Genomic DNA, 19,984 nt, shown 5'->3' with positions numbered 1-19,984 from the left:
AAAACTCTGCACCTGCAGACCTCGTCAGGCTTGCCGCTACTACCTAGTGAGTAATGATACGACGTGATCTTGCTTTGCCCTGCCACAGCCTCCAAAGGCCAGGTTGATCATCGGCACACAATTTGTGGATGCGGTCACGGACTTCGCCGAATCGATATGTAGGGGAGATACTCCAGAGTCCAGAACCGGCGTAGTCATTGTCGGCCGGTCTATAACAGTCCTGTTTCTTCACTAAGTTGAGGGGATTCCCCTCCCTCTCCCCCAGTACTTCTGGAGGAGAATCTCCTTCGTCTAGTGCCCTCAGTCCCTCCACACGCAATGGCTGAGAAGCCGGAGGTAACCCTCAACCTGACTCCAGCAGCCTCAGGCACTGATGGGCCGGAGGAAGCCAGCAATGTAGCAGATGCCACAGTTTCCGCGACTCAAAACCCTCAAGGGGATTACCTCACGGGATGGAGACTGTCGGCGCTCTTGTTATGTCTGGGAGTGAGCACCTTTCTGACTGGCCTGGTACGAACCCCTGCGAACAATGTCCTCCGAGTCAGTCAACCCATAGCCTTGCTGACGTGCCGCAATGGCAACCCCAGAATGAGAGTCTGGTCGCCACAGCCATCCCCAAGATCAGCGCGCATTTCCACTCAGTCGATAATATTGGGTGGTATAGTACAGCGTAGTACGTGACTCCGAGAGTAGATCTCCTGTCCCTGGTGCTCAGCTTACAATATTCCTTCAGCTTCCTATCTTCCTCTTGTACAATCCTCCTGTTCGGCAGGTTGTACAACCAATATCCAGCCAAGCCGATCTTGACCGGATCGATCGCCTTGTTCGAGGTCGGCTGCCTCGTGAGTGGAACTGCAACGTCGTCCGCAGCTTTTATCGTGGGCCGGCTCCTATCTGGCTTCGGTTGTGCGGGAATGAACACGGGCTGCTTAACGTGAGTTCTTCCATATAAACCATGAGGGAAATCTGTCCGACGAGCCATCCCCGCTGATTCAGGCTGCAGCATTCTGGCTCATGCCGTCCCTCTTGAACGCCGGCCCATCTTCTCCGCGATCATCGACGGCGGCTATAGTGTTGCTTCATCCTGCGGGCCATTGCTCGGCGGAGCGATCACCAGTCGACTGTCGTGGCGATGGTGCTTTCTCATCAACACTCCCCCTGGGGCCCTGTGTATTTTGGCCATCCTCACCGTCTATCGGGACCGGTACATCCCCACCGGTCGATCGGACCGGTTGGTGGACCAGATTGCCCGCCTTGACTTGGTGGCCACCTCCCTTTTTGCAGCGTCGGTCGCCTGTCTGAGTTTACCACTGCAATGGGGGGGCAGCACCTTCCCATGGTCGAGCCCGAAAGTGATCGCCTTGTTCGTGTTGTTTGGCGTCTCCCTGGCCACCCTGATCGGCCATCAACTCTGGCGGGGGGAGGCTGCGATGATCCCACGCCGCGTGAGCCGGCAGAGGGAGATGGTCGGGGCAGCTGTGTATGCCTTTTTTGTGGGAGGGACGGCCAATGTCCTCGAGTACTACGTAAGTCACATCCATCCCCGTCTCCATCCGGCGTCCGGTTGGTGTTCTGTGGCTGAAGGACGAGGACCTCCTATCCGTAGATTCCCCTGTGGTTTCAAGAGGTCTGGACCGTGAGCGCACTGCGATCCGGCATCTATACCATCCCCATGGTAGCCGGGTTCGTCGTGTTCAGTCTTGTCGCCGGGTTCGGTGTCTCGTATACCGGATACTATCTGCCGTTCATGTACTTGGGCAGCTGCGCGCTCATCGCCGGGTCCGCGCTGCTGACGACCATCCACCCGGCTTCGCACTTGGCCTCCTTGATCGGCTTCGAGATCCTGATTGGCGTCGGCGGTGGTTCGGGCATTCAGCAGGCGTACCTCGTCGCGCAGGCCATCTTGACGACGCAAGACGTGGCCATTGGACTGGCGGTCATCGTCATGGCACAGACTTTGGGCGGGACGGTTTTGCTGTCCATTGCCACCAGTGTGGTTCAGGGTGGACTGGTGACCGCGACCAGCCGCGGTAACTCGCTGTCCATCAGTGGTGCCATTATTCCCGCATTTTACCTCGCCATCGCAACCAGTGTGGGCTCCTTGGTGTCTCTGGCGCTGCTCCGAATGAGGTCCATCACAGGCGATGCGAGCACATCCAAGTAGTGTGACGGCAGGTATCTTAATAATAGGGATTTTCTTTTATTTTTATTTTTTTTTTCGAAAAAGAACATATAAAGTATATAAAGAGGGCGGAAAATGGCTTTCGAGGATTGAGGATTGTGAAAAGATGACTCGAAAATGACTCCGTAGAGAATAGCCACTCGCTCACGTGGCATGAGTCATCCCTGTTAGTTAGTTAGTTAGTTAGGGCTATTCAATTAGGTGGACAGGCCACCAAATGCCCCAGAGTTCCCGTCATTTAAACCCCTTCCATTCCCCCTCGCCTTGGTACTTGAACCTCCCCATCCCCCTCGACTCAAATCGAGTTCATTCACTTGCATCCGTTTTCACTTCACCCACCCGACCTTCCACCATGGAACACTTCCGACATACCGCCCACATCGGCACCCACTCCCTAAGCTACGCACTGCGAGGCATTCCCCGCCAGCCCGGCGCTCCGCTCGTGGTTGTACTGACCGGGATCACGAGCAGCGCCCTGGAATGGAGCGCGGTGTGTCGCCATCTCGAGCAAGAAGCGTCCGTGCTCTTGTACGAACGGTCCGGCTACGGACAGAGCGAGGCAACCGCCGCTGAGCCGGACTCCCTAACCATCATCGACGAGCTGACCCGACTGCTGGCGACTGCCGCCCTCCCACCCCCGTACCTGGTAGTCGGGCATTCTTGGGGCGGGATGCTCGCGCGCGAGTTCCTCGCCGCCCGCGGGCCCGAGGAGATCTGCGGGATGGTGCTCGTGGACGCCGTACAGGAACGCATGCTCTTCGAGACGTGGCCCGATCCCAGTATCGCGGCGGTCACGGCGGGGCTGGACTACATGGAGGTCGTGGGCCTGACGCGTGATTACCGGCTGACTGAGTCCGAGTGGGCGGAGCTGATGGCGGAGGAAGCCAGCCCTCACCACGAGCGACAGGCCGTCCGCGAGCTTCCCCATCTGCAGATCAGTCGCGCGGTCCTGGCCCAAAAGCAGCAGCTCCGCCCCGGCCGCGACCTGCTGCAGGGCAAGCCGCTCAGTGTGCTCCGGGGCAATGCCCACCGCGACCAGCAGCGCATGTACGACCGGGGGGTGGCCCAGGGGTTGGGCACGGAGGCCCAGCGAGCGACCTTTCGCAACTATCTGGCCAAGTGGGACGACAGCGAAGAAGCCTTTCAGCGCGAGTTCCTGAATTTGTCCAGTACCGCACGCTTCTCGATGACCACCCAGAGTGGCCATAATATTCAGCTCACGGAGCCGGACCGAGTCGCTAGTGAAATACGCTGGGTCCTACAAAGGATTTCCTCCGACGCAATCTGAACATTTGTCTATGGATGTACAATCTATTCACGTATCTGACAACCCGAACGGCCGTGTGGTGGATTGTCTACCGCTGACTGGTATATACTTAGATACAGGCCCAAACTATATTTATCAATGGTCAAGTAGATGGAGTGTCCTCTTTGACCTTCGCAAAAAATCATACTACGTGGTTTTGCTTCCCTACTTGCTCACCCGCACTCACCACCTTTGACTTAGCGGCGCATCCATGAAGCAGCAAGCAACTACGACTCCCCTACTACTACTATTCTGCAGTAAAAATAAACAAAAACATACAAACAGGAGGGATTCGCTGGTGGTCACCCACCCAACTACTAACCTCCCGGCGTGTGGCTTAAGTACGGCTGAGCGGACGGGAAGCCCTGTTCTCCACACCCTATGGTCGTATGTGATGGGATCATCGCATCCTCAACCTTTGATCGTAGTACTGACAGGAATAAGATCGCCCCGCGGAGATGGTTCGACATTCGTCTCAGGATGTGAAGGTTAAGTTCAAGGTGGAAGCTTGGGCCAGTGGTTTTTAACTTTACTTCAAGCGTCGGGTCGTATTTCCACTCAACCTTGAAGAATGAACGGACAATGAATCAAGATACCTGGGTATATACTGACGGCTGGACCGATGGAAGTCCACACAAATACCCATCCCTCGAGAAACCGATTGCTATTCCTCGCGTGTGCAAAGTCAAAGATGAGTATAATATCGGCATCTCTTCCGTCAGAGCCTACACCCACGTACTAGGGGAATGCGACATATCAAAGGAGGAGGACTTTCTCAATTTCATTGACGAACTGGACATCACCAGAGCCCGCCCACACGGCACTTGAATACACAGAAAAGCTGGGTAAGACTGTCCATATGGCCGGTCATCTGAACCCAACTCACATCACCAAGTTGGTGGGCCAATTCATCAGTCCCTCTTCATCCCGAAAGGTCTCCACGCGTCCATTATGAGCGGCAAGGAGTTGCGCAAGACCCTCGGACTGGATCCCAACTTAAGTTTCCACTATGCGCTCCGTTGAATCCAGCCTGGATTGTGCCGGTGAAGAGCGATCTTATTCGCGGCGTTCGCGCGGGAGTCCGTGTGCCAAAGAGACAAATAATTCAACTGCTCAATTACGTTCAAGACATTGCTCCCAAGGCTGGCGATATGGGGAATTGGAAGGAGGAGACAACCAAGGTGCGTCGCGATGCAGCTAAGATGGTCCGTGACTGGCAGGTTGTGTCTGAGTACAAGCATGAGATCTGGCGTGGGGAAGTCATTTAGCTGTACGAAATAGCCGGGCAAGCTCAGAAAGTCTGCGCGGTGATAACCATGGCGTTGTGTACCAGGAACAAGCAACACCCTCGCGTTGAATTAATGACCGTCTCCCAGCACAGGTCTTCGATCGAGTGTATAACGAAGGCAGTTCGTGATCATGGTCCTGCTGATAATAGTACCATGGAATTTGAAACGAGCTCAATTCATACTCAAGGGAGTCGTTGTGCGGAGTGTGAACCATGATATGGGTCCCATGGAATAGATTCGCGAGTCCGAGGTCTAGCCCACTGGTTGTTGCGGGTCTGGATTGGCCCACAATATCAAGCTGGCAGATAGAGGTTGGCAGCTCGGTGGTATACTGCTGCCTTTGTTATAAGTCAACAAGTAAACAAAAAGTGTACATCATGCGAAACCAATGGCTCAGGCTATACCAAGAGACGGCGATCATGGCCATGAATTGCCCGTAGGACAAAGCATCAATGATTGAGTGCCTATTGGGTGGAACACAACCCACGGCATTAATCAGAGGCGGCAATGGTCTCAATGACCCCTCCCGAACTCACTAATTTGACCACCCACTCACAGTACACTTGTGTGCCAGCCGCTAAGCAGATAAATATATATTTTATAAATATTATAAAGATTACTATTCTTATAAGTATTTTGTAAGACATCAATCTAGGGGAGTTGTTGCCACTGAGCGAAAAGGCTAACATTACCTGCAGTTGCCTTCGGAATTACTAGCATCCTACACCTGCGTCTTAGGCTGTGTACAGGTGAAGCGTCCGGAAGCCCCTACACCCCTGAAATCCACTTCAGCTAGCATGTCAGGTGACAAGTAGCTCTGTTTGTCACGGCGCGGCATCAGGTACATACATGTTCTGACACTTGACTGCTGCACTATTGGCCGGTAGCTTTACACTGCGTACGCTATATCAAGGGACTTCAGGACAGGTGGTAGTGGTAGTAGGTGTCACACTGTAACACATTTTCTTAAAGACCCTGTATAGTATAAAGAAGAGATCTTTAATTCAGACATGAAAATTAATATCTGAGATAACTGTATAATCATACTTTGACACATTCTAAGTACTAAGCTGTGACTTGACTATATATTCTTTAACTATATAATCTCTTATACAGAGTATAGACTCTATCTATCTTTCTAGAGAAATAAAGTAACTGCAGACTTACTGAGAAAAATTGTTTTTGCCTGATGGCGGCTATAGCTTGCTGTACTATCTATCCCCCATCAAGTTAGTTTTGATCCTGCTAGGGTACTAGATAAGCCATCCTGGCGCGTTTTCCACTGCCCAAGGGTCCATTCACACCGAGATGTAGCGAATCCCGGTCTCTCAAGCGGGGATTCTTGCCATCCCTCCGGCGATCTTTCCCAACCCGTCCAGGTGACCGGTCAAATATAACCGCCCATGCATCCTTTCTGAGGGATGCGCTTGCGATTTTAAATTGTTTTTTTGCGGACTATCCATAAGCGAACCCTGCTACTGTCGCGTTATTACAGATCTTTCAGCATGGACTAACTATCTACCTGACAGCACAAGGCTGAAAATGACCCCGCAAGGCTGAACGAGAGTCCCGCGGTGGTTTAAATCGGTTTAAATCGCCCGGTGCCTCCGGAAAGCAACAGTCATCTCTGTCATGCCATTCAACGAGCGCTGACCATGTCTTCAGGTCCCACCAAAAATTCCCATGTACAGGAAGACCTCGGTGAAGTTTCTGATGGTGTGTTCAGCCATATTTCTCATGAAATGCAACCCTTCACCTCCCACCCTGCATCCTCTTCGGAGCGCCTACCGACAAAAAACAACCCCCCTTTACGGACAACTCAAGCGAGTCGAAAGAAGGTGTCACCTTGGTGGTGGGAAATCGCAGCATCGGCGTTGAGCATAGCATGCTTGGTGATTTTGGTCGTGCTTCTGAAACATGTTGACGGGATGCCCTATGCCGACTGGGCGTACAGAGTCTCTCCAAACGCCGTGCTATCCGTTGTGGCAACCGCCAATCGAGCCGCGCTGTTGTTTCCGGTGTGTACCTGTCTCAGCCAGCTCAAATGGAATCAATATCGCCACGAACATCGACTCTACGACTTGTACGCCCTGGATCAGGCCAGTCGGGGTATCTGGGGCTCGTTCCAAATGGTCGTGACCAGTCGCCCCAATCTCGCTACTCTCGGTGCTGCGACCATGGTTCTCTCGGCGGCCCTCGATCCCTTGACTCAACAGATCCTCGTCTTTCCCTCTCGCATCATCACTGCCACCAACGAAACGGCGTCTGCTCAAACCGCACAAGTTTACAGCCCTACGGATCCAAACGAGGACGATACCATGAATCTTGCCGTGCTGAGGAGTGTCTACGGGTCAGATACCTCGGAGGAGCCGGTTTGCAGCACGGGGTCATGCCAATACCCCGACTTCGATGCCCTGGGTGCATGTAGCCAATGCCGAGACGTCACCTCCGAGACGGAACAGAACTGCACTGCTCTTGCATCCGATACCGACGTCCTCGTGGCGTTTCAGAACTCAACACTTGCGGATTCTGTGATCAACTGCACCTACACCACACCAGGCGGCCTCCAACTCACTCCGGGTGTGGAATCAGCCGCTGGAACCCCCGTGGGGAATTCATCGGGTGTGCTGTTCGTGAAAGACTCATGGACGTTCGCTTCCACCAGCCTCAGCGAGCAGATCCTTACCCAGTCCGCGGAACCGCTCTTAGCTGGAATCCTCAACCCGGTCGTGGGACTTGCGGTCGCAAACTATAGCTATCCGTACACGGCCTATGTCTATTCCAACATCAGCGTGCCGGAAACCAAGCCTCAAATGACCGAGTGCGCGCTCTATCTTTGTGCCCAGAGATACGTAAACAACACCTACACCTCCGACGAGAAGACTCTGTCCCCGTCTCAGACCGAGCAGCTATTTGTGAACGAAACCTTCTCGTTCTTTTTCGAAAATTACCTGGCTCCTATGAGCAATGAAACCGATAAGTTCGCGATTAACGGCACGTACATGATTCAGGGCAACACTGTCCTCTCCATCGTGAGCTCTTTCCAAACCACTGTGTCGCTCTCCAGCGATATTGAATCCGGGTGGTCCTACGCCATACAATACGGGGCTGGTGCTGGCTCTGTCATGGATAGAGTGGCGGCGAGTATTACCGATAGTATTCGGGATGGGCCGAATACCACTACCATCCCCGGAGAGGCCTTCACCACCCAGACGTACATATCGGTGCGTTGGTACTGGATTATTGTTCCGATCGCAGTCACCGTGATGTCGCTGCTGTTCTTAATCTTGATCATTTTGCATACGGGCCATGCCAGGGGGGTTGGTGTGTGGAAGTCGTCTGCGCTGGCGTTGCTGGCTTGCAAATTGGAACATGGCCCTGATCATCCCGATCTCCAGACTATGGAGGAGTCGGAAATGGAAATCAAGGCAAAGGATATGTATGTCTCCTGGGACATGGACAGCGCAGCCTTGGCTTTGACTGTGGGGCGTATGAAAGCGTAGTCTCACCAGAGACTATTCCCGGTGTCTTCACTATTGGTTTATACATTCAAGGCTTTAGTGCTCAATGCACCAACCAGTGTTGAACTATTTGCATGCCTACCGGAGACTAATGCCCTTGGATCAGCCACAATGCATTCGCCCATCTTGGGACCTCTCCTCACAGTTATCATAGGGGAGGAAAACTTAGATTTCGATCCTTTAATTAATCATCTCGGCCACTTCAAGCATCTCTGCTTTCATCTCGCATTCTGTTCCCTTGGAAGAGAAATTCCCTGCACACGTCCTATTGATCCAAAAACAAGTCAAACACGACCTTTCCCCGGGAATGCCCCGTATCCAATCTCTTGAACGCCTCATGGAACTTCTCCAACGGCCACACACTATCAACCATTCCCCGACACTTCCCGTCATCAATCAACCTGGAAATCTGCTCCAGCTGCTCCCCACTCGGCTGCATCACAAAAAACACTTCCTTCACACTCCTCCCCAAACCCTCCGGACGAACCTGCCCCGGCGGTTGGAAAATACTCAGCACCGTCCCCCCCTCTTTAACCGTCCACCAGGCATCCTGCAGCGACTTTCTTCCAACACAATCCACCACCACATCCACCTGCCTCGCTTCATCCTCCCCCACCCAATCCCTCAACCTAGTCACCCTATAATCCAAAACCTCTTTAGCCCCCAACCCCTCCACCAACTCAACATTGTCGCTCCCACACGTCCCGACCACCTCAACCCCCAGCACCCTCGCCACTTGCACAACCCACGCCCCAACACCCCCCGACGCACCCGTCACCAGAACCCGCTTTCCTCTCCACGCCTCCCTCGCCCCTGAGATATCCATCCAATGCTTAGGGGGAACCACCCCCGCATGCACGAAGAGGATCTGCCACGCTGTCTGCGCGGAAACCGGCACCGCGGCCGCTTGGACCCAGCCCAGGCGCGCGGGTTTAGAGGCGAGTTCGTCGGTGGTTGCGATTGTGTAGTCGCGGGCGTTTCCGGGGCGGGTGTAGTTCGTGCGTGCGTATACTTCGGTGCCGGGCGGGAAGGGGGAGGTTGGTGGTGCGGAGATGACCACGCCGGCGACGTCGGGGCAGGGAATTAGCTCGCGGGGCGTGGGTGGGGGAAGTTTGCGGGCCAGAGGAGTTCCCCTGCGCAGGGGGAGCAGGCGTGCACGCGGATTAGGTGCTCGTTTTGGGAGTGGTTGGGGCTTGGGATGGGATGGGTTGTAAGGAGGAGATTGTCGGTCGTGGAGTTGGGGGTTGGTTGGATGAGGGCGCGCATTGTTTGGGGCGGCATGGTTGTGGTGTTGGTATTAGGAAGAGGTTGGTTGTTTGTCCATGATTGGGAAATTGGGGGGGGGGTGGTTTATATCTTACGAATGGTTGCATTCTCATTTGCGTGGCGCACCAGTATCTCTGGATCCCGAGGGTTGTGAATTCTATTTCTCGGATTCGGGCATGACAGATTGGTTGACCGCTATACAGCGGTAGGACAAGATTAAGTCTAGATCAATCTATATAGATTGAGTCAACTCGTGTTTGGTTCGCTGGTCTTTGGCGGGGTTGACATACTTCAATCCTGTCAACGTTGAGCGGGGTGCTTAGGGCAACTAAGCAGCGACGTCATCATTTGATATGAGGCTGTGGTGTCAACACAACTATCCTCTGGACTCTTCCCGGTTATTAATCTCCTATCACATGGGTGAGATAACTGATCAATCATAAGAAAATAATAATAGACTACTTTGAAGTACGGAGGCCTTATAGTGATAAGCATTGGTTGGACTAAATAGTAGTATATTTTGCGCGACGGAAAGTAAAACACGCTGCAACGCTAAAACAGTACTCCACTCTTACTACACGAATCTACTGCCAACAAAACCACCTTCCAAAGCGCAGTAAGGGCACAGTAATACCAACCAGGGATTTTACCGAGTCCATTATTATTCACACCGTCCATACGGATGGCCGTATGACGCCGTTCCCGTATGGCCTATACACGAGGGAGCCACTAAACGCCACCATCACCGACGGGCGGATCCACAGCTCTCCTATTCTTGCCCTGTTTGATCCCACTTTCCCCAGACGGCCCGATCGCAACTCTGGCAGCCCAACTATCGATTGCACCAATTTAGCTCCTTTTTCGACTCGAAAAACAACAAATAATGAGACGGCGTGGCGGAGCTGAGCTGCTCCGTCTTGTTGTCTCTGACTACTCCTTGCATACATATAGTACATATCAAGGACTTTGGTCCGTCTTGGCTCGGCATTCGTCAAGCATTTTCCGCTCAATCTAACCCAATTCCAGCGCGTCTGCTTGGCTTTTCACCTTCTATTAACCTTTGATATATTTCCGAGAAAAGGAAAACCACCATGGACGTACAATCAAAGACCATCCCCGCGGCAGGCCACCACCCAGATGTCAAATCCGACGCGCGACGCGTCTTCGAGGTCCTCCAGGCCGGGGGCGTAGCCCTCATTCCCACCGAAGTCGGCTACGGCCTGATGGCCTCATCCACAGAGGCGATCCAGAAAGCGTTCGCCGCGAAACGACGCCGACCGGGCCACGCGCATGGCGTGATCGGAACCCCCCGGCTGCATCGCGAGCTGCATATCCTCTCCGACGAGAAATTTGAGATGATCCGCGTGCTGCACGAAGATATGGACATGTCGTTTGGCATCGTGGCGCCGTTTCGGACCGAGCATCCCATCCTGCAGCAGTTGACGGAGGCGACGTTGGCGAATACGACGAAAAATGGCACCCTGGGCATGTTTATCAGTCGGAGTTCGTTGTTGGTGGAGCTGGGACGGTTGAATGATGAGGCCGGGCAGTTGATGCTGGGGTCCAGTGCCAATTTGACGGGCAGGGGGCAGAAATTTAGGGTTGAGGATGTGGACGATGAGATTAAGGAGGCGGCGGATATTATTGTTGATTATGGGTTGCAGAAGTATCATGTCTATGGGGGGAGGGCTTCGACGATTATCGACTTCGAGAACATGACGGCTCTTAGGATGGGTTCTTCGTATGAGCTGATGAGGGAGCGCCTATGGAAGTATTGGGGCGTGGAGTTGCCGGAGGATCCTATGTTTGATGGCTCTGGGTCCAGAAAGGAAGAGCAGCCCAGGAAGGTCGAACAGAAACCAGTAGAGGAGAGGAAAAAGAAGGAAGTCGATGAAGTCATGTAGGAAAAAACAGTGGAGGAGAGAAAACAGAGCTGCTGGCGGCGGTGGAGGGCCAAGTTACAGAAAGCTTGATTTTGCGATATGATACCAGAGAGTGATCGAGAAGACTGACCGGGTGGAAGGTTGTCTTGAACTGAAGTTTTATACTCTCGAGCCATGTTCAATTCTCATTGAATAATTATACGTCACATCTGGAGTGTCGCCAATGAATGAAGGGAACTTTGTTCGAATCCCGAAACGTAGACTTGAACATCATATCTTGCTGCCAACAGATTTATAACCATGTCCATGGCCACTCGCAGCATCAAACACATTCCCAGTCCGACGGCGGAGTAATTCAACCAGTCCACGAACATCATCCACCCCCTCCAGCCCAAGCACCAGTTTCTCAATAGCCTCCCGTCGCTCCTGGTCAATCACATCCTTTGTATTGGACCGCCATTTCCCCAAGATCTCCTCATTGGAAAGTGGCACCTTGTTGCCACGGGGTGCGTCAATGTATTGCACCAGAGTCTTCGACTCTCCCGATTGCTCGTCCCCCTCCCATAGCTCGACATGCACACGTTGCTGCCAGATCGCAGCCATGGTATGATCAAAATCTGGGTTGTGAACACACTTGATCTTCCCCATGAGTGTCCACACATCCTGCCGCTCCAGCTGAGCTGGCGCAAACTGGGCTGGTTGTACGGCTCCTTCGAGTATCTGCATCGCGGCCGCGTAGGCGCAACTCATCTGCGCCCCCGTAACGGTGAGAGGGTATTTCGGCTCCCAACCTCCCTTTTTGAAGGCTGGTTCTGATAGCTCGACGTTGATTCGGCGGATTCGGTTTCCCTTCAGCTCTCCTGGATACTTGGCTTGCAGCGCACTGATCGCATCAATGGTTCCATGAGTCGCAGCCATAGACGCATACGGTTTGACCAAGATCTGATCGATTTCCCACGTGGAATCAATTCCCTCCACCACCCGCTCGGGCTGGTAGGGAGGGGTGCGTCCGTTCCCCTGACTGAAGGTACTCAGGAACCCGCCATACGGTCGCTCCAGGACTTTCTTGATGCCCGTGTACCCACTGCGCGCCATGAAGGCGGCGAACAGGCCGTTCCGCGCTGCGAAGCCATGCTGCATCCGCTTGACAGTGCTCTCGTATTGAGCCGACATCAATCCACCCGCCTGGGTGCAGGCAATACCGACCGCGTCTTCGATCATCGGGGCAGATAGCTGCATCAGCTTCGTTGCTGAGGCTGCGGCGGCAGAGGGGCCAAAGATTGCGCCGGAGTGCCATCCGTGAGAGAGAACCTCGATTCCGTATACCCCGAGTCCGACTCGTGGGCCTGTCTCGAAGCCTACAATCGCTGCGAGGAGGAATTCGGCCCCCGTTAGAGGGGTGGTGTCTGTTGCGGATTGTGGATTGCAGTGTTCGATCGTGGCGAGTAATGTCGGGAGAACGATGGAGTTGGAATGGATCGGGGCTTCCCGATGGTAATCATCGAGTTCGAAGCCCTGGATGAATGTGCTGTTGAGAAGAGCTGCTGCTAGCGGTCCGATTTTCTGTTTCGTCTCGTCGGTGAAGTCAGTCAAAGAATGATCCAGCTTGCACTGCCATACTCAGGGTAGTAATGGATCAATCAATAAGGGAGATGAGCGGAGAGAAGAAGTACATGCCCTTTCCCACCCGATTATATTGCAGCTGCCTTCCGGTTCAATCGAAAGAACCCCTTTCACGGCATCCTCAGACCAGGGTAGATGCGCCCCGATCAAGGCGCACGCAAGCCCATCTAAGATCAAATACTTGCATCTTGTCACCTTTTCCTCGGGGATGTCGGACAAACACAGCCTGTGAATCCAGTCGCACAGCTCTTGCGTCACAGGTGGGGGTGTATCGGCCATGGCGGTAGCAAGGGGAAGATGTTTCCAGAGAAATTCGATCACTTGGAGAGAGGCGACTGAAAAAACATGCAGTGAAAAATAGTCAGTGACAGGCTAGACAGGTGCGTCATAGCTCCCTCATGGCTTTCACCTTCCCTGTACGACGTTACATGCAGTTGGGCTGCACCTTTCCAGTCAGGCAGGAGGTCCTGGGAGCAGTTGTGACCTGTCGATAACCACCACGGAGTACGAGTAAGACGAAGACTCTCTAGTTACTCCGTAGATGCTCACCCAATACTCTACGTACTGGGTTGTCCTATAAATGCCCCTTCAGCCACAGACCAACCCTCCCCACCTGTCGGGCGATATCCGGCCCTGTCCACTAGCGCCCGTACCATAATACGCGGTCAGAACGTAAAACCAGCACTCACTTCTATTCAGCTGCTGCTGGGCACGTCGAAATCGGGCCCACTCGCCATACTTGATCTGGTCTGAAAATTCATTTTTTGACAGAAGAGAGCATTCTCGGAATGAACGACATACTTTCCCCCATAGCCATTTGCCCGCCTACAACGAGGCAGTCGCCTTCCACCGCACAAACAGCCCCATGAACTCCTCCACCGACATTTGATCCTGCTCAGCAGCGGCGACGATCCGCTCCACCTCGTCGGGGGTAAACATGAGGGCCATGTTCCGTCGGAACTTCTCCATGACTCGCGACAAGGTCTCGTCTCGCTTGTGGTGACCAACGGGGAATTCGACCACGACCTCGTTCAGACTCTCTCCGCTGTTCAGCTCCACCGTGATGGCATTCGCCACACTCCTGGACGCGGGGTTGTAGTAGTCTGCTGTGAATCCCGCGTCCTCATTCACAGTCATCTTCTCGCGGAGGGTTTCGACGCGCGGATCCGCGGCCCATGGCGAATCATCGAGGTAGTCTTCTGTATCGACGACGGACCCCTTGAGCAAGGTGACCGCGATCATGTATTGCAGACAGTGGTCGCGATCGGCGTTGTTTCGCAACGGACCCGTCTTGTCGATGATGGTCACTGCGGGCTTCTGGGTTCGGATGCGGATGGCGCGGATGTGCCGCTCGGCCACCAACTGGCGGGCTTCGAGCATCGCGCCGACTTTGAGAGCCGCTTCGACTGCAGAGATTCCGTGTCCTTCCGCCGTGATCACCTTGAATAGCACCGTCTCCATCACCCGAGTGCCGTACGGGGAGGCCTGCGTGACCTCCTTCCCCTGATAGAGTGCGTCGCTGAATCCCCATCTCGGAGCCGTCAGAGCAGACGGAACCCCCACCGCGGCCCGTCCTGTCCACGTCCCTGTACTGGAATCAAAGTGACCCCCTCGCTGCGTGAGGAATGCCAAATGTATGGCGCGCATGCACGCATCCCCCGCTGCCCATCCCTTGCGGGGACCCGCATTGGGTGCCTGACGGTAGGTTCGGAGCGGATGGCCATCGATCCAGGCATGCGACACGGCGGCCAGGGCTGCCGACTCGGGGAGACCCAACAACCACACAATCACGGCTGTCGAGGCCACCTTGACCAGGATGACATGGTCCAGACCATGTTCATTGAAAGCGTTCCGTTGTTGCAGAGTCCCCTGGATCTCATACGCTTTGATCTGCGCCTCAAGGACAGTGCGAACCGACGGTCTACGTACATCCCGATATTAGCTATAACTCACACATGAGGATAGGAGCGTGTCATTTACCCAGTCTTCTTCCTATCACGCTGCTGAGACAGCCAGTCGGCTACACTCAGAATTGCACCGAGATTATCAGAGGGATGTCCCCATTCTGCCCCCGCGTAGGCGTCATTATGATCGAGGTATCTGATCAGAGCCCCGAGGTCGAATGCGCCCTTGAGCGGATCGACAGTGTGTTCGGTGCCGGGGATGCGCACTCCCCCGGGCACAATGATTCCGGGAACGATGGGCCCGACGAGGTCTCTGCAGTCCGGACTGAGGTGGAGCGTTTCAATGATGCAGCCCAGCGCATCCAGCAACGCCACTCGCGCTCGTTGGTAAACCTTCTCGTCTGTTATTTCGCCGTGGTAGACATAGTGGACGATATTCCGTATGATGGGGTCGAAGCGCGCGTGTTCGGTGGCCATTGGACTCTGCGTCGTTGCTGGCTGTGCCGTCCGTCTATGGAAGGGAGATAGGTGCAGATGGAGGGCGAGACTCCGGCATCAGGAGGAAGTTATAGTACGACCCATATTCACAGATACGTGTCAAACCCAAAAGGAGCTTCATGCCAAGCTTCGTGTTCCTTGCAGCTGAACTGTCATCTTGGCGTCGGTGGCACAGTCGGCTATTTCCCCCCGGCTTGCGGGTTAGACTCGCGAATTTTGGCGAGCAAGACAGGCTAATGATGGGCAGGGAAATGAGGCTGCCTGGACTTTCTGATGCGCTGCGCTGCTGGTGCCGTTTCAAGTACGCCAATACTCGCCAGTATTCAGCCACAATCGTGTCGTATACTGGGATCGACGATGATAAGGATCCACTTCTGCTCGGCCCTAAGCTCCCGCAGGATATTGATCCTGGAATATACCCTGTTCAGCGGGAGGATTCGGACCTGGCTTGAAATCTGGGTTATTATTCGAACAAACGTGAGGATTATACGAAGGCTCACTGGCCTGATTTCGGGATTTAAAGGTTGACCGCAGTCCGTTCGAGATAAGCGATTGGTCGAGACGGATCCAGAGCGAAGATGGACGAAAGCCATTGTATTGAAAAGGGAGATAGAGGTGGCTTGGCGAAAGCAGGGGTCAACCTCGGGGTTTGGACGCCAACCTGGATGCTCCAAGCTTAAAGACTCCCCTCTGCTTTCTCTCAAGTCGTCCATCACTTGGGGCTATTCTTGCTAGTTTGTTGCCAAACAACAGACACAATGTCCGACCTAATTCAAGTCAGCACCGCGAAGGGAGAGAGGAAAGCAGTGGACAGGCTCATCGTGATTGACAGCCGCACCCTCGTTTCCTACGACATCCCCATCACAAACAATGCCGTCAAAGCGACTGATTTCAGAAAGATCTCGGCTCACGGGCTAACTGGTAATTCTCTTGAGCGGTATGCGACTGGCCTGAGGATTATGGAACCGGGATTCCAGAATACTGCCGTCGCAGAGTCTTCAATCACCCACATGTCAGTATATGAAACCCTATTTTGCTTCAAACCCGGTCTTCAAATCACTGACACTATGGGCAGAGACGGCGTCAAAGGAATCATCCACTACCGAGGTTACACACTTGACCAACTGATCGAAAATCACGACTTCGAAGATGTATCCTTTTTGCTTGTTTGGGGCCATCTTCCGTCCATACAAGAAAAACTTGACTATCGCACCAAGTTGGCCGCCAGGCTAAATCCGCCACAGTCGGTGGTCGATACGATAAAATGTTTCCCGTGAGGCTTTCTGTGCTCCTTTACCCTGGTCCTTCATCTGTTTGGCAATGATCTCCGGTCTCTATTTATGGGGTATCTATATGAATCCTGGAAGTTGACTAATATACCTCCCTTACCTTCAGACGCATTACCCCATACCACCTAATGTTCGTGGCAGGCCTGACAGCCTGGGCCGCTACGGACCCAACCATGATCCCAATCCATATGGGCGCAGAGCTCTATTTAGGGAAGATGGACGCCGTCGATAAAGGCGTCCTCCAGACGATGGCCGCCTCTATCAGCGTGATTGCCCTGATCTACTGCCACTACCAAGGGAAACAAATCCGCCCATCTGATGCTCATGCATCATTAGCAGAGAACATTCTCCTGATGATGGGGATTGTCGACCAGACCACCAACCGGCCGGATCCCAAGATGGTACGCATCTTGAACAGTCTGTGGACAGTGTATGCCGACCATGAGATGACCAACTCCACCGCGGCGAGCCTTCATGTCGGGTCTGGGCTAGCAGATCCTATGAGCTGTGTTAGTGCTGCTGTGTGCTCAGGCTCCGGCCCTCTGCACGGAGGAGCTATCGATCTTGCGTACAAGACGTTCGAGCGCATAGGCAGTAAAGACAACGTGCCGCGCGCGATTGAGGATGTCAAGGCGGGTAAATTCCGGCTCTCGGGCTATGGTCATCGTATCTACAAGACCGTTGATCCGCGCGTCAAGCACCTGAAGAAGGCGCTGAATGAACTGTCAGGCAATATTGATGCGAATCAGCATCTCTCCGTCGCGCTGGAAATCGATCGGATTGCCGCCCAGGATGACTACTTTACCTCGCGGAACCTGCACACCAACGCGGATCTGTACGGCTGCTTTGTTTTTTCAGCCATCTAAGTGTCCCTCACTTCTTCATCATATTCCGTTCAAAGGCCTCGTGCTCATGGAGGTGAAACAGGGGATTCAAGCCCGAGATCATCACGGCCCTCATGACGGCGGGGCGGGTAAGCGGTATTCTGGCCCATTGGCGCGAACAGATGGGTAAGTGCTTCCTATTCGTACCCTGGAACACATCCATTGTGACTTGCTATCGTATCTTGTCTCTTCGGTACTAACTGTATGTGATCCAAAAGAGAAACCGGCCACACTATGGCGTCCCCTGCAGATTTTCACTAGAGACAGGTCGAAGTTGTGACCGGAGCATAATGTACACCCTACGATTTACCTCTAATGAGCACTTTTGCATTCCATCGCACGGCCGTCTTGACTATTGTAGTTTCGGTGAAAAGACGACCGGGGCTCAACTGCATATTACCCCCTCGAAGTTGAGCCACCTCGACGGTATGATAGTTAGCACCCAGCGAGCAAAAGAGTTTACTGCGCGACCAGCGGTACTTAAATCGCTAACATAGAATCGTTACCGTACCTACTCGGGTGTATTCAATGTTGACGATTGGCATGATCGCGAGTCCCTGAGAAGAACCAAATGCCGCTTCTGTGGTGAAGGCTCTTCTGCGCGCTATATCCTCCCGTACTCCATCAAAGGCCTCCTCGGAGTCTTCATCAAATAGCCTATTAACAACTATGCCAATGGTCTTGATAAATAGAAAGTTTTTGGAATCATTAGCTAAGGGAAATACGCTTGCTGTAGCCAAGTCTCAACCCCCCTACAGCGCCCGATAGACCAAGCTCGCCACCACCAGCGGCATCAAAACCCACAGCAACACCCTCCCGGCCAACCGCTTCATCCCCCGCTTCATCACAATCTGCACCTTCTCATCCAGCCACTTCTTCTCATTCAGATGCGGAAACGGCACCTCCGGCACCGGCTTTCCCAGAAACTCGCACAACGGTCCCCACCCATCGCTCATCTTGAATTCCAGGAGACGCTCCGGAGGCGTCAACCGGCGGACGAGGGCGTAGTGCTCCCGGTATTTCTCCTTACTCACCCGCTTCGCATCCTCGGGATTCTTGATGCCCAACCAACCCTCGAACGTCGACTTGTGCACGCGCCCCAACGGATGCGTGAACCACCGGTCGATGGTGTAGATGATCGTGACGAGCGGATCGAAGGTATTCTTGATCACGCCGTTCATCCAGCTCTCGTACCAGGAGTCGATGTCCCGCTCGACGAGGACTACTTTCGCGTCCGGGTAGGCTTCGATCAGATCGTCCGCGAAGGCGATGGCCGGCGTGTCCGACGAGATCGCCCCGTAGTCGTGTAGCAGCTGGTCGAATTCCGCCCGTCCGTACATCGGCCCCGGCGCGTTGAAGAACTTCCGGTTGACTGCTTCTTGCCACATCTCGATGTCGCCGAATTTATTGGACATGAATTGGGTCGAGTGCCAGCAGCTGAGCCCGAGGGTTTCCAGCGCGTTGCACATTGCTGGTTGTCGCGCGTGATTAGGGCTGTTTGGAGATGCGGTGAGATGAGGGGGAGCTCGGCTTACATGCGGTACCCGTCCGGTTGAATCCCAGACATAGGCATTCGAGAGGGACGCTTCGTGTCTTTCCCCGGGGAGACTCGTTGTTCACTGGCCGGAAAAGTTCCGGGTGTCGCTCCTGCGGGGTGGCCATGGCGGATGCCGACAGAGTTGCCGGGGAAAAGGGGGAGGAGGAGGAGGAGGAGGAGGAGGAGGATGGCGCTGTCATAATACAGCAGTCTTATATCGCCCCTGCTGACTCAGGACGTACCCTCGCCCGCGCCCTGCGAATCACACGGAGGACTGGGATCGACCCTGCTGCTTAGTGCTTACTGTGCGGGATTGGACACAGCCTCTGGCCGGTGATTTGCAAGGTTTCGCTTACCGTGTATTGGATTTAGCCTTGTATCACATATAGCTGATTAAACACCCTATACGTTGAGTGATTTACTGTCCCTGGCTACAAACTTAAAATTCTCCGACAGGTAGATCAAAGAGTGAAGGCTGACCTGGTAATAGGCACGGCAGTGGGGATAGAAATTACCCACTCAGCTAGATTTCCTCGAATCTATAATTTGATGGAAAGATTCATAGATATCTGTATCCACTTCGGAGTACCGCCGCTGCATATGTTGGGAGAATTGTACAATGTGTACAGTGGATGTCGCACGGCATTGAAAAGCAGGCATTTTCTCCACCAAACCAAGACTAGTGCATAAAGCTGAATTGAACCTTCTATATTTGAGCAGAATATATCTCACCAATAGAGAGCTCAAATCAGAGTTACTAGTATGCAATTCCAATCCAGGCCATCTGCATGGAATAGCGTGA

At 53.7% G+C, this 19,984-nt stretch overlaps 10 protein-coding genes across 10 annotated transcripts; 6 read left to right on the top strand and 4 right to left on the bottom strand.

Moving 5' to 3' along the window:
- Nucleotides 1-150: 150 nt before the first annotated feature.
- On the top strand, nucleotides 151-2,164 carry BO70DRAFT_405136 (MDR family MFS transporter; the record flags this gene model as incomplete). Its single annotated transcript, XM_025547103.1, has 5 exons — nucleotides 151-510; nucleotides 588-673; nucleotides 734-934; nucleotides 1,004-1,526; nucleotides 1,607-2,164. The coding sequence occupies exons 1-5, from the start codon at nucleotides 319-321 to the stop codon at nucleotides 2,162-2,164; spliced, it is 1,560 nt and encodes a 519-aa protein (XP_025399318.1). The 5' UTR covers nucleotides 151-318.
- A 283-nt stretch (nucleotides 2,165-2,447) lies between these two features.
- BO70DRAFT_362021 (alpha/beta fold hydrolase) lies at nucleotides 2,448-3,746 on the top strand. Its single transcript, XM_025543188.1, has one exon. It carries the CDS (start codon nucleotides 2,535-2,537, stop codon nucleotides 3,468-3,470), a length of 936 nt encoding a protein of 311 aa, XP_025399317.1. The 5' UTR covers nucleotides 2,448-2,534; the 3' UTR covers nucleotides 3,471-3,746.
- A 693-nt stretch (nucleotides 3,747-4,439) lies between these two features.
- BO70DRAFT_429148 (uncharacterized protein) lies at nucleotides 4,440-5,159 on the top strand (the record flags this gene model as incomplete). The annotated part of the gene is made up of 2 exons (XM_025548042.1): nucleotides 4,440-4,488; nucleotides 4,518-5,159. 2 exons carry the CDS (start codon nucleotides 4,440-4,442, stop codon nucleotides 4,754-4,756), a joined length of 288 nt encoding a protein of 95 aa, XP_025399316.1. The 3' UTR covers nucleotides 4,757-5,159.
- Nucleotides 5,160-6,519: 1,360 nt separating this feature from the next.
- BO70DRAFT_405128 (DUF3176 domain-containing protein) lies at nucleotides 6,520-8,422 on the top strand (the record flags this gene model as incomplete). The annotated part of the gene is made up of 1 exon (XM_025547102.1): nucleotides 6,520-8,422. One exon carries the CDS (start codon nucleotides 6,520-6,522, stop codon nucleotides 8,278-8,280), a length of 1,761 nt encoding a protein of 586 aa, XP_025399315.1. The 3' UTR covers nucleotides 8,281-8,422.
- A 58-nt stretch (nucleotides 8,423-8,480) lies between these two features.
- BO70DRAFT_429146 (NADP-dependent oxidoreductase) lies at nucleotides 8,481-9,579 on the bottom strand (the record flags this gene model as incomplete). The annotated part of the gene is made up of 2 exons (XM_025548041.1): nucleotides 8,481-9,385; nucleotides 9,457-9,579. 2 exons carry the CDS (start codon nucleotides 9,577-9,579, stop codon nucleotides 8,564-8,566), a joined length of 945 nt encoding a protein of 314 aa, XP_025399314.1. The 3' UTR covers nucleotides 8,481-8,563.
- A 1,076-nt stretch (nucleotides 9,580-10,655) lies between these two features.
- Nucleotides 10,656-11,468, top strand: BO70DRAFT_336392 (L-threonylcarbamoyladenylate synthase; the record flags this gene model as incomplete). The annotated part of the gene is made up of 1 exon (XM_025541100.1): nucleotides 10,656-11,468. One exon carries the CDS (start codon nucleotides 10,656-10,658, stop codon nucleotides 11,466-11,468), a length of 813 nt encoding a protein of 270 aa, XP_025399313.1.
- Nucleotides 11,469-11,717: 249 nt separating this feature from the next.
- BO70DRAFT_387207 (MmgE/PrpD family protein) lies at nucleotides 11,718-13,349 on the bottom strand (the record flags this gene model as incomplete). The annotated part of the gene is made up of 2 exons (XM_025545893.1): nucleotides 11,718-13,010; nucleotides 13,125-13,349. The coding sequence occupies 2 exons, from the start codon at nucleotides 13,347-13,349 to the stop codon at nucleotides 11,718-11,720; spliced, it is 1,518 nt and encodes a 505-aa protein (XP_025399312.1).
- A 542-nt stretch (nucleotides 13,350-13,891) lies between these two features.
- BO70DRAFT_336388 (2-methylcitrate dehydratase) lies at nucleotides 13,892-15,451 on the bottom strand (the record flags this gene model as incomplete). The annotated part of the gene is made up of 3 exons (XM_025541099.1): nucleotides 13,892-14,644; nucleotides 14,678-14,991; nucleotides 15,051-15,451. The coding sequence occupies 3 exons, from the start codon at nucleotides 15,449-15,451 to the stop codon at nucleotides 13,896-13,898; spliced, it is 1,464 nt and encodes a 487-aa protein (XP_025399311.1). The 3' UTR covers nucleotides 13,892-13,895.
- Nucleotides 15,452-16,230: 779 nt separating this feature from the next.
- On the top strand, nucleotides 16,231-17,925 carry BO70DRAFT_405098 (citrate synthase; the record flags this gene model as incomplete). The annotated part of the gene is made up of 5 exons (XM_025547101.1): nucleotides 16,231-16,484; nucleotides 16,548-16,745; nucleotides 16,868-17,596; nucleotides 17,689-17,771; nucleotides 17,864-17,925. 5 exons carry the CDS (start codon nucleotides 16,231-16,233, stop codon nucleotides 17,923-17,925), a joined length of 1,326 nt encoding a protein of 441 aa, XP_025399310.1.
- A 243-nt stretch (nucleotides 17,926-18,168) lies between these two features.
- Nucleotides 18,169-19,338, bottom strand: BO70DRAFT_314701 (sulfotransferase family protein). Its single transcript, XM_025540283.1, has 2 exons — nucleotides 19,181-19,338; nucleotides 18,169-19,116 (listed from the first exon to the last, which is right to left on the bottom strand). The coding sequence occupies exons 1-2, from the start codon at nucleotides 19,305-19,307 to the stop codon at nucleotides 18,398-18,400; spliced, it is 846 nt and encodes a 281-aa protein (XP_025399309.1). The 5' UTR covers nucleotides 19,308-19,338; the 3' UTR covers nucleotides 18,169-18,397.
- Nucleotides 19,339-19,984: the final 646 nt, after the last annotated feature.

The sequence above is a fragment of the Aspergillus heteromorphus genome (genome assembly GCF_003184545.1).
Source record: "Aspergillus heteromorphus CBS 117.55 chromosome Unknown BO70scaffold_12, whole genome shotgun sequence".
In the NCBI taxonomy this organism is placed as follows: Eukaryota; Fungi; Ascomycota; class Eurotiomycetes; order Eurotiales; family Aspergillaceae; genus Aspergillus; species Aspergillus heteromorphus.
Note: the sequence above shows the minus strand (reverse complement) of the source record. Positions and strands in the feature narration are given on the sequence as shown.

Coding starts and splice junctions, on each gene's coding strand:
- BO70DRAFT_362021 (XM_025543188.1), top strand. CDS start 2,535: ATGGAACACTTCCGACATACCGCCCACATCGGCACCCACTCCCTAAGC.
- BO70DRAFT_314701 (XM_025540283.1), bottom strand. CDS start 19,307: ATGGCCACCCCGCAGGAGCGACACCCGGAACTTTTCCGGCCAGTGAAC. Junction 19,117..19,180: donor CAACCGGACGGGTACCGCAT/GTAAGCCGAGCT, acceptor CGCGACAACCAG/CAATGTGCAACGCGCTGGAA.